This window comes from Salmo trutta, chromosome 11 (genome assembly GCF_901001165.1).
Source record: "Salmo trutta chromosome 11, fSalTru1.1, whole genome shotgun sequence".
Taxonomy (NCBI): domain Eukaryota; kingdom Metazoa; phylum Chordata; class Actinopteri; order Salmoniformes; family Salmonidae; genus Salmo; species Salmo trutta.
In genome coordinates, this window is record NC_042967.1 from 20,683,630 (window position 1) to 20,706,469 (window position 22,840).

The 22,840-nt window shown below is 42.4% G+C and overlaps 1 protein-coding gene across 1 annotated transcript; it reads right to left on the reverse strand.

Moving 5' to 3' along the window:
• Positions 1–549: 549 nt before the first annotated feature.
• Positions 550–22,527, reverse strand: LOC115202446 (up-regulator of cell proliferation-like). Its single transcript, XM_029766592.1, has 8 exons — positions 22,433–22,527; positions 18,657–18,972; positions 14,479–14,604; positions 13,595–13,892; positions 9,587–9,635; positions 9,154–9,420; positions 5,548–5,817; positions 550–4,879 (listed from the first exon to the last, which is right to left on the reverse strand). Exons 2-8 carry the CDS (start codon positions 18,761–18,763, stop codon positions 2,295–2,297), a joined length of 3,702 nt encoding a protein of 1,233 aa, XP_029622452.1. The 5' UTR covers positions 18,764–18,972; positions 22,433–22,527; the 3' UTR covers positions 550–2,294.
• Positions 22,528–22,840: the final 313 nt, after the last annotated feature.

The following is a 22,840-nucleotide window of genomic DNA, read 5'->3' on the forward strand; positions in this document are numbered from 1 at the left end:
GTTTATTAATAACTTTTCATGTTCAAAACTGTGCACTCTACTCAAACAATAGCATTGTATTCTTTCACTGTAATACCTAATGTAAATTGGACAGTGCAGTTAGATTAACAAGAATTTAAGCTTTCTGCCAATATCAGATATGTCTATGTCCTGGGAAATGTTTTTGTTACTTACAACCTCATGCTAATCGCATTAGCCTACGTTAGCTCAACCATTCCTCAGGGGACCCACCAATCCTGAAGTAGATCCTGGACTGCATCTTTAACAAATACTGATTTATTGACAAATTGTACATTCTTCTCTGATTATTGATCAGATACACTGTTCTTAGTAACTGTCTGATTATATTATAGTGATGTAATTCACTAGAATTACAATGAATGTTCATTCAAGTAGTTTCATACATTTGTTTATTTATGTATTTCATTTCCTAAAAGGAAATGAATTAAAAATAACTTTGTGTCAATATTATTATTTTTTTAACAATAAATGTTGAACTATACATCCTTGTTCGTTTGATGTTTGGGAGAGGAATCATAGAATGTTACATGCATTTTTCTACAGTAAAATAATGCTGCAATTTTTTATTAAAATCAGAGGTAAACACATTCTTTACGTTTGACAAAACTGACAAAAATAAACCAAAGTATAATGAACTTGTTACATAATCTTTTAGCATGCATGCAACTACAGTAGCCCTTAATACAATACATCTCAATTGTATCAGACGAAGACCAGGACAATAAAAGCCTTTTCCAATGTACAGTATGTATGCATCTATTTCAGAGGCTTGTTGTCATGGTAATCTAAACATAATCACATTTCCATAGGTATAAAACTCTAATGGACCATTGACAATAACATGATGTACATTCTGCATGACGTTAGGATCCCTTTCAGCCCATCATTGGGCTGGTCTTTCAAAGACTAGATGAATAAAATACAATATCAAACTAAATCAAATCAAAGACAATACACAATATCAAAGATCAACCAAAAAAATGACCTTTACTTCATTTCTACAGTTACACTTCTATCTTGCACTGATATACTTGTTGTAATCACAATGAAAATTATCTACATTTACTTCTAATCAAGATGGCTATTAAAACAATTGTGAATATATTTGTCCAATGTTGAGATTAGACTTCATACTCCAGTCCAAGTCAACTAGTCGTCAACAGTATGATTATAATCTCTACCCGGCACAGCCAGAAGAGGACTGGCCTCCCCTCAGAGCCTGGCTCCTCTCTAGGTTTCTTCCTAGGTTCCTGCCTTTCTAGGGAGTTTGTTCTAGACACAGTGACTCTACATCTGCATTGCTTGCTGTTTGGGGATTAGGCTGGGTTTCTGTATAATTATAATCTGCTCAGGTAAAAAGGGATTTATTAAATACATTTGATTAATTGTGTATGTATGGTATAACTCCTTCCTTCCTATACTGCAGGTATCTGTCAGTCTACAGTATGGTATAACTCTACCTTCCTTCCTATACTGCAGGTACCGGTCAGTCTTATCCACTGAAAGCGTTTTTTCCATCCTGACTGTATACACTGATTATACAAAACATTAAGGACACCTGCTCTTTCCATGCCATAGACCAGGAATGGGCCACAAAACTATCTCATATGGGACCACAGTTGCTCGAAGGTCTGTATACCCACATCCATACAATAAAATGTATTGCATTTTGACAGCAGAGATACAATTTGTATACTTTTTAGTTAATTTCGTGCAATTTCACACCTTTTGCCATGGGGTTTAGAGAAAATGTGACAAATTTAAAGCAGGTTTACTGGAATTCTACACATCTTGCCATAGGGTGGTGAAAAATGTTAGCATTTTTTTGTATAATATCTGAGTTAGACTGACTAACAAAATCAATAGGAGACCCCATCAGGTAATTAAACCATAATAGTTTAGATAGCTGGCCGCTAAACTAACTTAGCAAACTAAAAGAAAATTTCTGACATGGGCTAAATGACTGACTATCAGTGACTTACATAACAAGAGAAAAACTGCTGATGCAAAACCACATTTCTAAATTGCACCTTGTGTATTCTACTATTCTACCTGGCAACTTAGAACCCTTAGAACCTGATGGGCAGGGATTCTGCTGTCCTAGTGACAGGAATAAGCTGCTTCCACCATTGGGAAGAAAGGACAAGTCTTTCAGCACGTTTCATATGCTCATTTGGGGGTTTGGATCTGTTTTATATTCTGCTTTCAGCACCCATTATCCAGGAATAAACGTCCTTCTGGAAGGACCGTTCCCAACCATTGTACTCAGAGCATTAACTGGAGTATGCATCTGCAACCAAGCTGTTTCTGACACTGAAGATTAATTTTTCCAATTTGACAGACTCCCACAAGCTTTGTGTCCACTTCAGGAAATGTGTCATGTCATCATTACTCTGGCATTTTATTAAGTCTTGTATCAAGTTCTCTTTTAAATCATACACAGCCTCACTGTATCCAGCGTTGACTGGAGACATAGGGGGAGTCCCATGCCAGAGTCCTGGGATGTAGCAGCTGCTTGTGTCTGGATCATACTCCGTAACATCAGTGAACTTGGTGATATTCTCCTTCTTCTCCATTCTGGCTGCTGCCTGGGTCATTTCATTCAACTGTTCCAACAACTTCTTCCGCTCTCTCATGTTGTTGTCATGAGCAGACATGTCTGACACATTCTGGTGCACAAAATGACATACTGGCTTCTTCCCCACTTCCTTCATCCTGAGGAAGGTATGAACAACAATCTGCAGAATGTCTTTCATCTCCGTGGAGTTCTCCATGGAGATGTTGATGATAGTGACATCACTGAGTCCAATCACCAGTGTGGCCAGTTCATTGTCATGTTCATAGCTATCATCTAGTTGAGCCAACTCTGGTGATTTCAACCCCTCTGTGTCAATCACCATGATGAAGTCACATTTCAGCTCCTCCTTGAGTTCTTTGTTGACTTTAATCAGTAGCATGAAGGCCCCTCTAGTGCATCTTCCACTGCTGACAGCAAACTGGACCCCAAACATGATGTTGAGGAGAGTGGACTTCCCAGTGCTTTGGACCCCTAAAACTGAGACAACCAGGATATTGCTGTTAGAGTCCACAAGAGTATGAAGCTGAGTAAGAACAGCTGATATCCATTTCAGAGGGATATTTGATGCATCTCCATCCACAAGCTCAATGGGGAAACCATCCAACAGCATCTGAGCACACAATCCAGGGAGTTGCTCCATCTGTTTCCTTTGAGGGCTGTCTTCAGGGAGGGAGCAGGCAGCTTCATATAACTGGCCCAACTCACGCAGGAAGTGTTCAAGACCTAAGGAACAGTCAGATACTTGCTTATCCAAATCTTTAATGTCGTCTTTTCTCTCCGGAGAATATTGGCAAAGATCTTTGTACCGGTTCCTCAAACCAGACAGGTTCTTCGGTGACAGATTGTCCAGATTTATCCGCATCCATTTGAGGAAATAGGAACGCTCAGGTCCTGATCTTGACATTCCTAAAATGAAGCTTGTCATGGCATCTGACATGTCAAATGTATGTTGCTTCCCTCTCAGCTCTTCCTTCTTTTTATTCAGAGAGCTCTTGTAGGGTTCAATGTCTTGATCCCCTGCTTTTCTCAGTCTACATCTGTCTTTCTCCAACTGGGAAAGCTCTTTCCAGATTTGCCCTTGTAAGGGTAGTTGTTTGTCTTTGAATTTGACTGTGTCTGTGATGTTCCTGGTGATTTCATCTGCTCTCTTCCTGGCACTCTGACATTCATCACTGTCTTCATCAACCAGAATCCCATGGTGACGAGCCACGTCAGTCATGTTTTCCACTGTCAACCAGTTTTGACTTTTTTCAATGATGTCACCAACAGATGATTGCAGGGTTTGAACAAATTCTGCATCTTTTTTCTTTTTCTTCACAATCACATTTTGGTCATTGATACTGCCGTTTGTGATCATTTGTTTCAATGTGTCTACTCTGAACGATTTTCCTTGAGAGTTGACGACCAGAAATAACTCTGCTTTTGTGTTTTTGCTTTTCAACAAATTGAGATATGCCTTTAAATCATCAGTGAAAATGTAAACTGCAGCTGATGTTTGACACAGAAACGAGAACTGTTTTTCAAAAGACCTGATGTCTCCTCTGAGATTGGCAACAGACACAGGCTTAGTGAAGATGTCGATGTTTCTGTTCCCACATGGAAGGTACCAGCTGATTTCAACCAGACCATCTGAGATTCTATGAGTGATGTCACCACATTCCATATCATGATGAATAAATGTGTCATGGTACTGCTGAGGGTTACTAAGCAACTTGTTCAAAATATGAGACTTGGACACACTAATCTCTCCTAACCTAACAAAAGACACCATGGGAATGTCAGAGAGTACAATTCTTTCCTCCACAAAAGCCTTTGTGGATGTTTGGGAAGAGAGTCTAAACTTCTTCACTATGTCCCTCAAGGCCCACAGCATCAAAGTGTTTTCTTTTGTGTCACAGTTCGGTAGCAGAAGAGGAACAGCAAACTGACACATGGACATTTTCTGGACCATCTCCTGCTGCAGGAAACCATCTGAACACAGAAACAGGGCTGTAATCAGGTCCAGTGGATTAATTACATTGCTGCTATCAGTGTCATTGTCCAGGTTGTCTACACCATAATTGGAAACCTCCTGGTCAGTGGTCATACATTTCACACTCCTAGCATTTACATTTGCCATCATTAATTTCTTAAGGAAGGCCCCTGGAAGTGACTGCATAGTGGTAAGTGATTCATCTGATGTAGTATTAGCATTTATCTCAAGGACAGAACTTAACGTCAGCTTGTTTTCATAATGATCTTCTAGTCCAGTCTTTGACAACAGCTCCCTCAGACAGGATCCTGTAAATAGAAAAGGAAGATCAGGAAACAGGAAATATTCAGGGAAATCACCATCATATATTTCTCATCAGGGAAGATACTGTACCATCACATCCCATGTTGACACATCCATCATGATTAGTTCATTTACATTACAGTCATTTAGATAACTAGTCAGTTTGACACCAAAGATAATACTTTGGTAGGTTACTTCATTACAACGTACACTTAAAATGAACCTTACAAATAGCAGTGTTGGGTGATATGGAAAGCCATATTCAATAAATAATATAATAATACTCGTAGGAAAGGTTTTCATCTTTAGCTCACAATCTGTGGATACTATTTGACTAGAAAGGTTCTAAATGTTTGTAAAACATCACAATTGAAAAATAAATGGCACAAGGAAACCAAACGAGGGTGGTCTATGGTGATGGGTGGGATGGGCTGAGAGTGGCTGAGGGGTGAGATTAAAGAGCTTATGTTTGGTCATGTATTATTATGTGATTGCTGTATATAAAAGTACCAGATATGTACAATGTATATTTAAAATGTATATGTAAAATGTATGTATATGTAGCAGAAAACCTGTAAAAAAAAAAAAAAGATGTGTCCTCCGAAGAGGTGGGTGGTGGAAGGGTTAATAAACATTACTTTTTAAATTTTTTATAAGTAGGGTACTTCCTTACTTGTGGTGAGGGTTGTTGACACCAGTTGACTTTGCCTTCCATCTTCCAGCATAGTGCAGACAGAGACAGAGTACTGAGTACTACCTTGCAGGTCAGGGAGAGTGATGCTGTGTGAAGACGTGGTAGTGATGTGTGGTTCTGTCCCTGGACAGCGGTAGGAGATCTGGTAATGATGTTGGGTTTGGTCCAATCCTGGTGGCTGGTTCCAGCTAACAGCAGCTGATGTGGTGTCCACTGAGTCAACAGTCAGCTGGTCTGGAGCAGGGGGTACTAAGGGAAAATACATTATTGTCAGGCTACAGTTTAACTCCAGAAACATATTACAGGAGTGTTATACGTAGGTTTTGGGGTTTTGCTCATTTTTGTTTTTGAGGTTGGTTCTGTTTGGGTGTGGTTTGACCTGATTGGAATCATCCTCGTTGTTCAGGATGTGTTTCACCTGTTGCCTCATTAGTCAGTCTTACTGGCACAGGAAATATTTAAGAGCAGCTGACCCGGTGCTCCATTTGGCATGAGAGACATTGGAAATGCTTGACCACGGTTGAGCTCTTACTCTTTGAGTGTGATAAAAACAAAGTATTTTATCCTGTGTTCTCCCCATTGATTTGCTCCACTTGCTATTAGCTCCATATTATAAGTTCGTGTGGGTTTTTATTTTTGTTTGCCTTTTCTCGGGACAACTTAAGTGAGCACTTATGGGGGTGTCTTTTAGGACACAGATTCTTGTTGCTAGTCAACTTTCAGGGAACACGCCATGGATGTCTGAGAACCCCTCCTAAAACCCCACCTGTTTCATTCTGGTTGTTCAGGGCTTATTTGTTAGTTCCCTATTTGTGTTGAGCAGCAATATTATTGGTTTTCTTATTGGGGAACGTAACTGGGCTAGTCCGGGATATTGTTTTCCATGAGTATGATAGTCACTAATCACCTACTCTGAAGCTCTACTGTGCCCAAAGATTTGAGTTTTCAAAATACACTTTTGGGGTAGAGCTTCACCACCCTCAGAGGGTGGTGAAATCTGTGAAAAAGTGCATAAACACACAGGCTAATAAACAAAACAGATGGACTTTTATTTGGGAGCATTTGTGGGGAACCCTACTTGGGAGTTACTTGATACATGTACAAAGGCAAATCTTCTCATTGCAAAGCATTATGACATCAAAGTGGTACATGTGTAACCGATGTGAAATGGCTAGTTAGTTAGCGGTGGTGCGCGCTAATAGCATTTCAATCAGTGACGTCACTCGCACTGAGACTTGAAGTAGGGTTTCCCCTTGCGTTGCAAGGGCCGCGGCTTTTGTGGCGCGATGGGTAACGATGCTTCGTGGGGTGTCAGTTGTTGATGTGTGCAAGGGTCCCTGGTTCGAGCCCAGGTTGGGGCGAAGAGAGGGACGGAACCTACACGGTTACACATGCTGATCCAAAAACAGTAGTCAGTGTTAATTGGTGGAGAAGGAAATCCTCCCAGAGAGGGAGGATGATGAAAAGGGTCCTACAGGTGGTAAAATACACCACGTAGACTTGCAACTGCCAGAGGTAGAACTAAAGGCAAAATGGGAGCAAAAGAAATTAGAGCTCCAGCAGGCCATTCAGCAGGCCATTCAGCAGGCTATTCAGTTAAAACAAAACAATAAGAACATTCTCTGCTGCCAGAGAACAAGAACATGAGCCAATCGATTAAAATAGATAGAGATGGTAGCATGCCAGAGAGATAGAGCTGGAAGCACTTTGAATCAGGTCAGTCTATCCTGCACCCTCAATAGTGTTTGATCTGAGTCGGAACAGCCAGCTTGTACCGCCTTTCAGTGGAAAGGAGATGGACGTATATATTTTACTTGTTTGAGTGGATTGCCACATCCCTAACATGGCCTCGTGATATCTGGTCACTGCTCCTCCGAAGTGTTCTTGTGGGGAAATGTCTGAAAGTGTACGCCGCTTTCTCTTGAGTTCAGATCATGACACTATTAAAGCTGCTATACTACCAGCTTACGAGTTGGTCCCTAGGGCATACAGAAATATTTTGTAAATTACAAAACACAGAATCACAAAGCCATGTTGAATTCGTAAGGGAACAAGCATATCTTTTTGATCAGTGGTGTGGTTCTCAAGAAGTCAAGGACCTTGAGGATTCAAAGACTCATAGTTCTCGAGTAGTTAAAGAATTTATGAGCACAAGGATCTCACACTTGAGAAAGCTGCAGCTGCTGATTAGTTTGTGTTGAAACATAAAACTACCTTCACAAACAAAGCACCCAGTAGTTATATCCGATTTGGCGGAAGTGAATGTTGTGCCAAATCATGTTGTTTGTAAGGAACCCAGAGTAGAGGAACCTGATGGGTTATCAGTATAGTAGTGCTATGTCTAAGAAGATTGCCAAGAGCAAGCAGTGTTGAGGAGGATGTCAGCGATTCCACCATGTTCGATCTATCTGAGACTTTTGTGTGTGGTTCTGATTTCGGTAAACCTCCTGAGTTGACTTCTCCTTTGAAAACCCCAAAGGTGAGTGAGTTTGTAGGACTTATAAAAGAAGAGAGGGTTCCTGCAGTTGACACTTCGATGTCTAGGAAGCAGCTTATTGCTGAACAGAGTAAAGATTCTTCCCTCGCCCCTCTTTTTGCTGAGATACGTCCAGAGGAGTTTGATAAAGTTTGTGTGGGTTAATTTGACAGAGATGATGTGCTGATGAGGAAATGCCATTCTTTGGGGTAATGGCTGAACTATGCCTCTTTCAGCCTCCCCAAGAGGCCAACATCTCTTGATTAGGTTGCTCGGTGTTGCACTAAGATTGCTCACTTAAAAAAAAAAAAATGAAACCCGTTAAACATTTAATAAAATGTGTAAAACCTTACGGGAGAAAAGGTCAAATAAGGCCAGAGCTTTTGATATGGTTAGAAATAAGCTCAGAACAGAAGCAACAAAACAAATTAGATTTGTAATGTAACAAAATCGCTCTAGTTACTGGTAAAGAGACGATGAGTTGTAATTGGGGGAAAATCTCTTACTAGTGCAGATTGTTGTAGAGACAGGTTCACTCTGTTCCCCATTGTTCAGCACAGTTGCAACACTAACAGTGTACTCGGTGCCGGGTTGCAGGTTTGAGAGTGTATTGTGGCAGTCGTCAGTCAGTATTGGCTGCACTGGGGTCTGTTCCTGGGCTGCAGTAGGATATGGACTTCCTCCATCTCTTCAGCCTTGATCCAGCTGAGATTAAAGAAGGTCTCTTCCAAATGGAACATCTTTAAATCTGAGTGCTAGGAGCACTGTAATAAAATCTATATTTGTTTAGAAGAGATGGGCTGATGGTCCCAAAATGTCTCTAGGAATGAATGAATGATGTAGTCTGCAGGTAGGTAATGATGTAGTGAAGGATGTGGATGAGAGGTAGTCTAGTGGTTAAGCGCGTTGGGCCAGTAAACGAAAGGTCGCTGGTTTGAATCCCACAGTCTGACATCAGCAACAGGACCTGGAATCCCACTCTGTGAAAAATCTGTTGATTTTCCTTTGAGCAAGGCACTTAACCCTAATTGCTCAGGATAAGAGTGTCTGCTAAATGACTAAAATGTAGTCTGAATAAAAACACAAGTTGTCCTACTGTACTACTGTACCTGCTGATAGGGATGCTGAGACACATCTGCTTTGGCTTCCATCTTCTCCCTCTGTAGCCACGTTGAACTGGTACTTTTTACCAGGGTTGAGTCTGCTTATTTCAACTTCATGAACATTTTTCACCCCTAGACTGCACGGTTCCACGTCGCAACCCCAGGTCACTCTGAACTTCTGTGGTCCCTTCAGCCCTTTAGGAGGACCCCAGCTCAGAGACACAGAGTCTGACGTCAGCAACAGGACCTGGATGTCACCAGGAGGGGGCAGCACTGGTGAAGGAATAGCGGGTGTTGAAAAACAGACTTCATTGACATTACATTTGTACTATTCACAATTGACATCTTACAAAATGTATCCTATAAAATTGAGATTCAAATTAAATAATATTGTTTTGGTCAGTTTATTCTGTTTCCACATACTGTATACTGTACCTACCATCATCTGAGGCCAGCGTAGTGTGTTGGTCTCCATCAAAACTCTTAGGCTGCGAGAACAAAATAAGAATTAGTCATTTCTTTAAAAACAAAATATTTTGCTAAATGTAAAACAGATGTTTTTTCAAAGATACATAACTGCTTTTGATATTCTTCTGTAACACTTAAAGTGCAGATGAGGTATTTTGAACGACGTTGTGAATTTAACATTGTAATAGCTAGTCCCATTTTTTGAGTCACGTCCACCTCCATCCTTGACTTTTCCTAAATAAGTAAATGTATCACACTGACGTTGTTAGAATGACGATATCACAACTTTTACAATGCATGTTTACTTCAAATATGTCTATCTGCATGGTATTTGAGGGAGCGGTGAGATACCCAATGGGGCGGACCATACAGTACCTTTCTCGTCAATGATTTTGAAAAGACTTCCTACTTAAACTGGAAACCAAATGATGCTCCATCACTACAACAGTGGATGAATGAAATGCATTATTATTTAAATATTGAAAAGGTGTGGGCTCCAGAGAAAAGTAGAACAGTGTAATTTGAGGCCATAATGCCCAGAGTGCTACAAGCACTGGAAAGTTCAAGGAGATGGAGGGGGAGTGTGGTTCTGAGACATACATGATGTGTATGGGTGGGAACATGTGGGTCTGAGCAGGTGTGATGTCATTGATGTTTGTTGAAATTTCTGTGCGTCTGTTTATTGTATTTTGTTTAGTTGTTATTGTTTGAGAAAAATACACTGAACAAAAATATAATCGCAACATGTAAATTGTTGGTCCCATGTTTCATGAACTGAAATTAAAGACCCCAGAAATGTTCCATAAGCAGAAAAATATTATTTTTCAAAATGTTGTGCACAAATTTGTTTGCATCTCTGTTAGTGAACATTTCTCCTTTGCCAAGATAATCCATCCGCGTGACAGGTGTAGCATATCAAAAATCTGATTAAACAGTATGATCATTACACAGGGGCACCTTGTGCTGGGGACAATAAAAGGCCACTCTAAAATGTGCAGTTTTGTCACATAACACAATGCCACAGATGTCTCATGTTTTGAGGGAGCGTGCAACTGGAATGCTGACTGCAGGAATCTCCACCAGAGCTGTTGCCAAAGAATTGAATGTTAATTTCTCTACCATAAGCAGAGACGGCTTATGGTAGAGAAATTAACATTAATCATTTTAGAGAATTTGGCAGTACGTCCAACAGGCCTCACAACTGTTTTGTGGGCGAGCGGTTTGCTGATACATATAAATATAGGGATGAGCAATGGCTGAACGACATAGGCAAGATGCATTAGATGGTATAGAGTACAGTATATACATATGAAATGAGTAATGTAGGGTATGTAAACATTATATAAAGTGGCATTGTTTAAAGTGACTAGTGATACATTTATTACATCCAATTTTTAATTATTAAAGTGGCTAGAGATTTGAGTCAGTATGTTGGCAGCAGCCACTCAATGTTGGTGATGGCTGTTTAACAGTCTGATGGCCTTGAGATAGAAGCTGTTTTTCAGTCTCTCGGTCCCAGCTTTGATGCAACTGTACTGACCTCGCCTTCAGGAAGATAGGCTGAACAGGCAGTGGCTCGGGTGGTTGTTGTCCTTGATGATCTTTTTGGCCTTCCTGTGACATCGGGTGGTGTAGGTGTCCTGGAGGGCAGGTAGTTTGCCTCCGGTGATGCGTTGTGCAGACCTCACTACCCTCTGGAGAGCCTTGCAGTTGTGGGCGGAGCAGGTTCCGTACCAGGCGGTGATACAGCCCGACAGGATGCTCTCGATTGTGCATCTGTAAAAGTTTGTGAGTGTTTTTGGTGACAAGACAATTTTCTTCAGCCTCCTGAGGTTGAAGAGGCGCTGCTGTGCCTTCTTCACCACGCTGTCTGTGTGGGTGGACCATTTCAGTTTGTCCGTGATGTGTACGCCGAGGAACTTAGAACTTTCCACCTTCTCCACTACTGTCCTGTTGATGTGGATAGGGGGGTGCTCCCTCTGCTGTTTCCTGAAGTCCACGATCATCTCCTTTGTTTTGTTGACATTGAGTGTGAGATATTTTCCTCCAGGACACCTACACCACCCGATGTCACAGGAAGGCCAAAAAGATCATCAAGGACAACAACCACCCGAGCCACTGCCTGTTCACCCCGCTATCATCCAGAAGGCGAGGACAGTACAGGTGCATCAAAGCAGGCACCGAGAGACTGAAAAACAGCTTCTATCTCAAGGCCATCAGACTGTTAAACAGCCATCACAAACATTGAGTGGCTGCTGCCAACATACTGACTTTACTCCAGCCACTTTAATTACGGGAAAATTGATGTAATAAATGTATCACTAGCCACTTTAAACAATGGCACTTTTATATGTTTACATACCCTACAATACTCATCTCATATGTATATACCGTACTCTATACCATCTACTGCATCTTGCCTATGCCGTTCTATACCATCACTCATTCGTATATTTTTTTATGTACATATTCTTATTCATTCCTTTACACTTGTGTGTATAAGGTAGTTGTTGTGAGGTTGTTAGGTTAAATTGTTAGGTTAGATTACTTGTTGGATATTACTGCATTGTCGGAACTAGAAGAACAAGCATTTCGCTACACTCGCATTAACATCTGCTAACCATGTTTATATGAGACAAATAAGTCTGCTAAATGACTTAAATGTAAATGTAAATTTGATTGGCTCAGCATTCTGTCACTCATGGGACACCACGTCACCCGCCTTTAGTAAGAGGAGACATCAAGAATGTGAGCCCTCCAGCGTCCGGCCATAGACTAAGATTAGAAGTGCCTTTCCAAGAAGGCTCAAGGTCATTGGCCACAGAAATTACGTCAAATCACGTTACATGTACAGTAGCTTTGATTGGACTGATCATGTCAACATCTTACTTTCAACATCTTAGCTAGCAGTCATCATCATGAATCATGAATCAAGTCTACTGGCAAATCCTTTTTAATCCTTGTCATATGAAGAGAAATAATGAAGAGAAATTATAGATAAAACGTATCGATGACGTTGGACATAAAGATTACACAACAAATTGCAAATCGCAAATGCAACAATGAGTCGTTTGGAAGGAATCAGTGGCTAACTGCAAGCGTTGCAAAGAAACCGCTAACGTTAGCCTGCTATTCAATGGAGTGGCTGTGTTTTTTTCCCAGAGTTCCCACCATCAATCCAGAGAGCATCGTCTGTTTATATTGTACAGGACGTACACTGTAAGAACGGCCCATGTTCTGAATTCTGTCGCTGTACATTTCAAAAGTGCTGAACAAATAGATACATTGACTACGTCTGTCGTCGCTTGCTCATTAATGTCTTAATCGAAAGTACGGATTGCCTCTTATCCGCTTGTCATCCCCTTATGCCATAGTTTGTACATCTCAATTGTCAGTAGAAACCACATTTTTTTAAAGAAAGTCTGCCATGGGCGGCAGGTAGTCTAGTAGAACGCTGGACCAGTAACCAAAAAGGTTGCTGGATCGAATCCCCAAGGTAACAAGGTAAAAATCTGTCGTTCTGCCCCTGAGCAAGGTGTTGGGACCCTGCTGTTGGGATTATAGTGCAATTAATGTGTAGTTTAGTGTTATGTTTGCTGGCATACATCCCACATATTTTTTTTCCCCCACCAAGATATACAGCACATGCTAAAATCGCTATTGCTATTATGTATTATATTGGTTGTGTTTTGTTTCCTGTTTGGACCCCAGGAAGAGTAGCCACTGCCTCAGTAGTAGATAATTGCAGATCCTAATCAGAACTAATTTTACTAAGACCTTCATAAACACAGCCAAAGGATTATTGTTGCCGTAGCACATATCAAAGGTTTTTATTAGGCTGTTAGACTGTTGACGGCCCAAACTGGGATGCCTCGAGTCCCAACGGTTCTTGTGTTAATTAAGGAGCGTCCAGACATTTACTGGCCCTGGAACTGTACTGTACAAACCCGAATAAAGAAAAGAGAACCCCAGGAGCTACCTGTCTTCCTGCTTTCTTTGTCTCAAGGAGGATGGTATCATGTCCTTTGTGGTTAGTCTCTGCACACTGACTGCAGATCAGCATCTGGTCTGTCCTGCAGAACACATCCAGAGGACTGTAGACATGTTGACAGAGTTTCTCCTCCAGGTCTCCAGTCACATCCACCAGTGTGTGTCTCTTTAGTTTAGGTACTGTGTAGTGCTGTCTGATGTGGGTCTCACAGTAGGACACACTGCAGGTCTGACAGAACTTCACAGCTTGGACCTCAGAGCAGATATCACAGGGTACCTCTACTGGCCTGGTGGGAATTAGAAATAACAGTTATCAAATACATTGATCACAAGAACCTGACCCATTCAGTTTAACACATAACGGCCTGATAATATAACACATGGTAACCTTCCTATAACTATCTGTTATCATGATAATACAACACATGGTAACCTACCTATAACTATCTGTTATCATGATAATACAACACATGGTAACCTACCTATAACTATCTGTTATCATGATAATATAACACATGGTAACCTTCCTATAACTATCTGTTATCATGATAATACAACACATGGTAACCTTCCTATAACTATCTGTTATCATGATAATATTACACATGGTAACCTACCTATAACTATCTGTTATCATGATAATATAACACATGGTAACCTACCTATCTGTTATCATGATAATATAACACATGGTAACCTTCCTATAACTATCTGTTATCATGATAATATTACACATGGTAACCTACCTATAACTATCTGTTATCATGATGTGTATTTTTGCTTTACATTAAGTCACAGATATTTTATTTCATGAGGTCAGCATTATTACAACATAGACCTGTATTTACAGCTGGGTGCACATCAGAATCTCACCCTTTGTTTTGTAGAGAGTCTTCTTTGAAATGAAGAGGGTATTCCATGGATCGGTCAGTCTTCATTGATAGAAAACCAGAGGAAATAGACTCAGCTCTCTCTGATTGGCCCCTAGTAGTACAAGACCTTCACACAAAACACACAAAAACAAATAAAACACTAAATACTAAAATTACAATTAAACAATTTATTATATTCCTCTCTTCCACATAATAATAATCTGAATTACCATAATGTGAATTTTAGCTTCTTCTTCTCGCCAACTACATAAATTAACACTAATTGAAGGAACTTATTGACTTTTTGTCACGAATCCCACCGAAAGTGGCTCCCCTGCCTGCTCGGGCGGCGCTCGGCGGTCGTCGTCGCCGGCCTACTAGCCGCCGCTGATCCCTTTTTCCTTTTCGTTTGGTATGTCTTATTGTTTGCACCTGTTCCTTATTTGTGTCTCTTTATTTATGGTTATTTAAGACTGTTTAGCCCGCCCAGTTTTGTGCGTGGTTATTTTCGTCAGTGTTTTTGTTGTTGGATGTGCTGGCGATCTGCTTGTGTTGTTTTATATGCGTACTGTGGACCCGTTGTATTTGGGCACTTCGCTATTCACGCCGGTTGTTGGCGTCGACCGTTTTTTCATAATTAAGGAATAAACACATTTTTCCTTACCTCTGCTCTCTGCGCCTGACTCCTACCACCACTCCTAGAAATCGCTGACACTTTTCCAGGTAGAACATAGAACGTAGAATCTAACCCTTCATTTTGCTGTAAGGTCCCCTCCTTGAAACATAGGGATATTCATTGATTGGTTACTCTTCATTAAAATATACAACCAGAGGATAGAGACTGCTCTTTCAACGTGGCACCGTCATAGGATGCCATCTTTCCAATAAGGCAGTTTGTGAAATTTCTGCCCTGCTAGAGCTGCCCCGGTCAACTGTAAGTGCTGTTATTGTGAAGTGGAAACGTCTAGGAGCAACAACGGCTCAGCTGCGAAGTGGTAGTCCACACAAGCTCACAGAACGGGACCGCCGAGTGCTAAAGCACATAGCGCGTGAGTGGTGTAAAGCTCGCCGCCATTGAACTCCGGAGCAGTAGAAACGCGTTCTCTGGAGTGATGAGTCACGCTTCACCATCTGGCAGTCCGACTGGCAAATCTGGGTTTGGCGGATGCCAGGAGAACGCTACCTGCCCCAATGTATTGTGCCAACTGTAATGTTTGGTGGAGGAGGTATAATGGTCTGAGGCTGTTTTTCATGGTTCAGGCAAGGCCCCTTAGTTCCAGGGAAGGGAAATCTATAGCATACAGTGACTTTCTAGACGATTCTTTGCTTCCACTTTTGAGGCAACAGTTTGGGGAGGGCCCTTTCCTGTGTCAGCATGACAATGCCTCCGTGCACAAAGCGAGGTCCATACAGAAATGGTTTGTCGAGATTGGTGTGGAAGAACTTGACTGGCTTGCACAGAGCCCTGACCTCAACCCCATCGAACACCATTGAGATGAATTGGAACACAGACTGCGAGCCCTAATTGCCCAACATCAGTGCTCGACCTCACTATACGCTATGTGGCTGAATGGAAGCAAGTCCCTGCAGCAACGTTCCAACATCTAGGGGGAAGAGTAGATGCTGTTATAGCAGCAAAGAGGGGACAAACTCCATATTAATGCCCATGATTTTGGAATGAGATGTACTTTTGGCTATGTAGTGTATCTACCCCAAATACCTCATACTTCCGCACATTGATCTGGTACTGGTACTCCCTGTATATAGCTCCACATTGATCTGGTACTCCCTGTACAGTGGATTCGGAAAGTATTCAGACCCCTTGACTTTTTCCATCACAGCCTTATTCTAAAATTGATTGAATTTGTTTTTTTCCTCATCAATCTACACACAAAAACCCATAATGACAAAGCCAAAACAGGTTTTAGAAATTTTTGCAAATGCATTAAAAATAAAAAACAGAAATATTACATTTACATAAGTATTCAAGACACTTTACTCAGTACCTTTTTAAACACCTTTGGCAGCGATTACAGCCTCGAGTCTTCTTGGGGATGACGCTACAAGCTTGGCACAGCTGTATTTAGGGAGCTTCTCCCATTCTTCTCCGCAGATCAGCTCAAGCTCTGTCAGGTTGGATGGGGGGCATCGCTGCACAGCTATTTTCAGGTCTCTCCAAAGATGTTTGATCGGGTTCAAGACTGGGCTCTGGCTGGGCCACTCAAGGAAATTCAGAGACTTGTCCCGAAGCCCCTCCTGCATTGTCTTGGCTGTGTGCTTAGGATTGTCCTGTTGGAAGGTGAACCTTCACCCCAGTCTGAGGTCCTGAGCGCTCTGGAGCAGGTTTTCATCAAGGATCTCGCTGTACTTTGCTCCGTTCATCTTTCCCTCGATCCTGACTAGTCTCCCAGTCCCTGCCGCTGAAAAACATCCCCACAGCATGATGCTGCCACCCCCATGCTTCACCGTAGGGATGGTGCCAGGTTTCCTCCAGACGTAACGCTTGGCATTCAGGCCAGAGAGTTTAATCTTGGTTTCATCAGACCAGAGAATCTTGTTTCTCATGGTCTTTTGGCAAACTCCAAGCAGGCTGTCGTGTGCCTTTTACTGAGGAGTGGCTTCAGTCTGGCCACTCTACCATAAAGCCTGACTGGTAGAGTGTTGCAGAGATGGTTGTCCTTCTGGAAGGTTCTCCCATCTCCACAGAGGAAGTCTGGAGCTCTGTCAGAGTGACCATCGGATTCTTGTTCACCTCCCTAACCAAGGCCCTTCTCCCCCGATTGCTCAGTTTGGCCGGGCAGCCAGCTCTAGGAAGAGTCTTGGTGGTTCCAAACTTCTTCCATTTAAGAATGATTGAGGCCACTGTGTTCTTGGGGACCTTCAATGCTGCATACATTTTTCTTTACCCTTCCCCAGATCTGTGACTCGACACAATCCTGTCTAGAGAGCTATACAGAGAATTCCTTCGACCTCATGGCTTGGTTTTTGCTCTGACATGCACTGTCAACTATGGGACCTTATATAGACAGGTGTGCGTACCTTTCCAAATCATGACCAATCAATTGCATTTACCACAGGTGGACTCCAATCAAGTTGTAGAAACATCTCAAGGATGATCAATGGAAACAGGATGCACCTGAGCTCAATTTTGAGTCTCATAGGAAAGGGTCTGAATACTTAGATAAATAAGGTATCTGTTTTTTATTTTTAATACATTTTAAACAATTTCTAAAAATCTTTTTAGAAAGATTTTCCTTTGTCATTTTGGGGTATTGCATGTAGATTGATGAGGGAAAAATTAAAAATAATAATTTGATCCATTTTAGAATAAGGCTGTAAAGTGACAAAATTTGGAAAATGGTAAGATGTCTGAATACTTTCCAAATGCACTGTATATATGTGTATATAAATATAATGTGTATTTATTTTATTTCTCCTGTTACTATTTCATTTGTTCATTTTAGTATTATTTTTAAACTGTATAGCTCGTAAGCAAGCATTTCACGGTAAAGTCTACACCCGTTGTATTCGGCGCATGTGACAAATAACATTTGATATGCACTACCACTGGCCCTTGATTTCTCCTCACAGTTATTTACACCAACTATATTGATTAGAATTAAAGGAATTAAAACATTCCATCATGCTTAGGGTGACTATAGGGGAGGCAGGTAGCCTAGTGGTTAAAAACATTGGGCCTTTAACCGAAAGGTCGCTGGTTTGAATCCCCGAGCCGGCAAGGTGGAAAAATATGCTGTTCTGCCCTTGAGCAAGGCAGTTAACTCCCAACAACAACTGCTCCCTGGGCACCGATGACGTGATGTTGATTAAGACAGCCCCCCACACTGCTCTGGTTCAGAGGGGTTGGGTTAAATGTGGAAGACACATTTCAGTTGAATGCATTCAGTTACACAACTGACTAGGTTTCCCCTAGAATAAAATGTTATATTTACTATGCAGTAACTCAATATCTTTCATAGAAATCATATGAACATATTAGTATATTTTAGAGATGTGTGTTGTATTTCTGGTCAAAATCCTCATGTAAATCTTTTACATAATTATAGCATAGGATCTAAAAGTATTCAACAAGAACACAAACACACCTCATATCCTGACAACTGCAATGGAAACAGACATCATGAGAAGTGCTACACATGCTTAATTGGACACACCCACCTCTTCATATCAGGGTCCATGGTCTCATCAAGATCCTTGTTTGGTGACCCAACTTTACGTCTTCTTTTAGGGATGGCTCCACCCTCAGACCCCTGATGATAACTCATTATAACTCTCAGAGAGGAGGCTCACAATCCTGAAGAGGACTGGTCTGGTCCCATATCAATCTGATGATAACTCATAACTCTCAGAGAGGAGGTCTCATAATTCTGAAGAGGACTGGTCTGGTCCCATATCAATCTGATGATAACTCATTATAACTCTCAGAGAGGAGGTCTCATAATCCTGAAGAGGACTGGTCTGGTCCCAGATCAGTCTGTAAATAAGAAGAGTAAACACCATTATATTAAAACGTTTAAACACAAAAGCAGAGTAGGCCTACTGTTGACCTGCAGTGCTGGGGATTTAAATTGACATTATAATGACATTCTGTAAAGCATTTTGTACCGAATACAATTGTGAAAAACACTAAAGGCTGAATGTTTTTATTTATTTATTATTATGTAAAAAAAATAAACGATTTAACCCAGTAATGTGGCATAATTATAGTGATCATGTAATCAGGTTATTTCGTTGTCTTTTTCGTGTTGTTCTTCTTTTAGGATATTGTATTATGCCTAGGCTGGACACGCCCCAACCTGGTCATGGTTAGACGGGATACTGTTTATGCCAATTTGACATCAAAAGTACATTTTTGCATTTTAGTTACCCCTAACACTTTTCTTAACTTTAACCTAATTTTCCCAACCTACTACGTTAAATATACTAACCTGCGAAGTAATTTCTCCAACCCTGCTAGGAAAAGTAAATCCTGTGGTCAATTCTGACATAATGTCACGTCCTGACCAGCAGAGGGCGTAAATGTATTAGTTTTGGTCAGGACGTGGCAGAGTTTTTGTGTTATGTGTTAGTTAATTGGGGTTGGACTCCCAATTGAAGGCAGGTGTGTTGAGTTGCCTTTGATTGGGAGTCCTATATAGTAGTGTGTGTTTTTCCTTGGGGTTGTGGGTAATTGTTTCTGTTTAGTGTGTTTCACCTGACAGGACTGTTTGGCTGTCAGTTTTCTTGTTTTGTAAATTGTATAGTGTTCGTTCTTTATTAAATGATGATGAACACTAACTCTGCTGCATTTCGGTCCACTTCCTCAGACAGCCCTTACAGAATTACCCACCACAACAGGACCAAGCAGCGGAGGAATTCTGGCGAGAACTGGGGAACACAGCGGGTAAGGGAACCCGAGAGGCAGCCCCAATAATTTTTTTTGGGGGGGCACAAGGGCTGTTTGACGGGGCGAGGATGGAGCCCCAGGCCAGCTCCCCGTACCCTGTTTAGGCTGAAACAGACTGGACAGGTCCCGTGCTTTGGGGTTGGGGCTGTGGTGAGGCCGGTAGGCACAGTACCAGCGCCCGCATGTGCCAGGGCGAAGTGAGCATCGAGCCTGAAGGGGTGATGCCAACCCTGCGCTCAAGACCGCCAGTGAGCCTATACGGTCCGGTGTTTCCCGCTATACGCACTAGCATGGAGGTGCGTGTCTCCAGGCTGGCACGTCCAGTACCAGCCCCATGCATCAGGCGTCTAGTGCGTCAGCCCAGCCTCGCCAGTCAGGAGCCGCCAGAGCTGCCCGCCAGTCAAGAGTCGCCAGAGCTGCCCAACAGTCAAGAGACGCCAGAGCTGCCCGCCAGTCAGGAGCCGCTAGAGCTGCCCGCCAGTCAGGAGCCGCCAGAGCTGCCCACCAGTCAAGAGTCGCCAGAGCTGCCCGCCAGTCAGGAGTCGCCAGAGCTGCCCGCCAGTCAGGAGTCGCGAGAGCTGCCCGCCAGTCAGGAGTCGCCAGAGCTGCCCGCCAGTCAGGAGTCGCCAGAGCTGCCCGCCAGTCAGGAGTCGCCAGAGCTGCCCGCCAGTCAGGAGTCGCCAGAGCTGCCCGCAAGTCAGGAGTCGCCAGAGCTGCCCGCCAGTCAGGAGTCGCCAGAGCTGCCCGCCAGTCAGGAGTCGCCAGAGCTGCCCGCCAGTCAGGAGTCGCCAGAGCGGCCCGCCAGTCAGGAGTCGCGAGAGCGGCCCGCCAGTCAGGAGTCGCCAGAGCGGCCCGACTGCCCGGAGCCGCCCGCCTGCCCTCCGGCCCAGCCCGAGCGGCCCGCCTGCCCTCCGGCCCAGCCCGAGCGGCCCGCCTGCCCTCCGGCCCAGCCCGAGCGGCCTGTCTGCCCGGCGTAGCTATCGTCGCCACCGAAGTGGACGACGCCGAAGGTGGAGCAAGGTTCACGTCCCGCACCTGAGCCACCTCCAGGATAGGTGGGTTGGGGGAGGGAGGGTGTAGCACAGTGCCGTCGTTGACGGCAGCCACCCTCCCTTCCCTCCCTTATTGTTTAGGGGGTATTGTTTATTGGTTTTGTTGCGGTATTGGGGATTTTTGTGTTTTCTTTTTTTAAGGTGCATTCCGGGGTCTGCACCTTGAGGGGGGGTACTGTCACGTCCTGACCAGCAGAGGGCGTAATTGTATTAGTTTTGGTCAGGACGTGGCAGAGTTTTTGTGTTATGTGTTAGTTAATTGGGGTTGGACTCCCAATTGAAGGCAGGTGTGTTGAGTTGCCTTTGATTGGGAGTCCTATATAGTAGTGTGTGTTTTTCCTTGGGGTTGTGGGTAATTGTTTCTGTTTAGTGTGTTTCACCTGACAGGACTGTTTGGCTGTCAGTTTTCTTGTTTTGTAAATTGTATAGTGTTCGTTCTTTATTAAATGATGATGAACACTAACTCTGCTGCATTTTGGTCCACTTCCTCAGACAGCCCTTACACATAAACTGTAGCCCTTCTAACCAAAAGGCCTCAACGTGCCCCAACCTTAGAGAATGTTAGAGGCCAAAAGGCTGTATCAGCATGGGCAGCGCTTCGACCATTTTAATGTGGTCAACTGGGTGGGACTTCCAACTTCCTTGGCTTACCCTTCCTGGTGACCGTGTTGGAGTCATGTCCAGCCGGGTCATCAGGAGGGATCAGCCAGTCCTGAAGAAGAAAATGTACTACTTTAAAAAAGAGATAGACAGCAGGGGCAGCGCCAGTGATGCTATCTCTATGGCCCAACACAAAACCAAAGTGGCTGCCTTTTTAGGAATCCATTTTGTCAAGGTTGGATGGGAGTCATAGGCTTGTGTCCAAAGTCTGTATTGCCTACTACTTACTAAAACTACATAATATGTACTACTATATACTATTTAGAAACGTAGTATTTGCTAAAAATGTATGCAGTAAGCACCAAATATCAACTACTAGACTCACCTTTAATTTGGGTACAGTGCGTCCTACCTCAAAAGTGCGCAGCGAATTATAGCCGACATTTGTACAACATCATTACATTTAAAGCATACTCGATTTCCAAATTTCACATATAAAACGATATATTTTCGCATACCTAAAATACCTACTATTTAGAACGCAAGTATGGGTATTCGGACATAACAAATAAAAAAAATTGAGGAAATACATGTATACAATACACACGATTGTCTATTGTTTCTTTCCTCATAAGCATCTCTTATTTTAGGATAAATATATCAATATATCTGCAAAATTGCTTAAATCTCAGCGTCAGGTAGCTGTGTAAAAGAGAACACTTTTCGTGTTCTTCCTTGTGCGCACTTGGCTTAGTGGGGTACTAGATTTTTTACTTGCCATTTATTAGAAAGAATTTGAAAAATCGGGCCTGTATTATATATGCAAGTTTTGTTGAATAATAATCGACTCCCAAAGAATCTTACACCTGACTTTCATAATAAAAACATGAACCTACCATTTCTGCTGCTGTCTTGCAAGTCGAAAACCCTGGGCTGAAGCCACTGAAAGAGAGAAAAGTTGTCGAATTTACTTTCAGTTTCTAACAGGAAAGAACTTCAGGAATAGGAATAGACACAAAGAAATGGAACAAAATATAGCATTTAGTTATTTAAGAACTGTCATTTGTCATAAAATAAAATTCAATTGTTGAGGTTGATTTACTTCGAATAATCTGTGTAAATCATTAGAATGTGTCCACAGATAATCCTTAGACTAACTGTGAATCAAACACCAAGCAACCAACCAGCAACCCAGCAACAAACCAGCCAACCAGTCAAAACAATGACAGATGGTAATGTTAGATTCTCAGGTACCCAGCATTCCCTTTGTTTTACTACTTCCCTCTCTCAGCCTCTTGAAACAT

Coding starts and splice junctions, on each gene's coding strand:
- LOC115202446 (XM_029766592.1), bottom strand. CDS start 18,763: ATGAGTTATCATCAGGGGTCTGAGGGTGGAGCCATCCCTAAAAGAAGA. Junction 9,636..13,594: donor CAAAGAAAGCAGGAAGACAG/GTAGCTCCTGGG, acceptor TTGTTCTCGCAG/CCTAAGAGTTTTGATGGAGA. Junction 9,421..9,586: donor TACGCTGGCCTCAGATGATG/GTAGGTACAGTA, acceptor TTCCTTCACCAG/TGCTGCCCCCTCCTGGTGAC.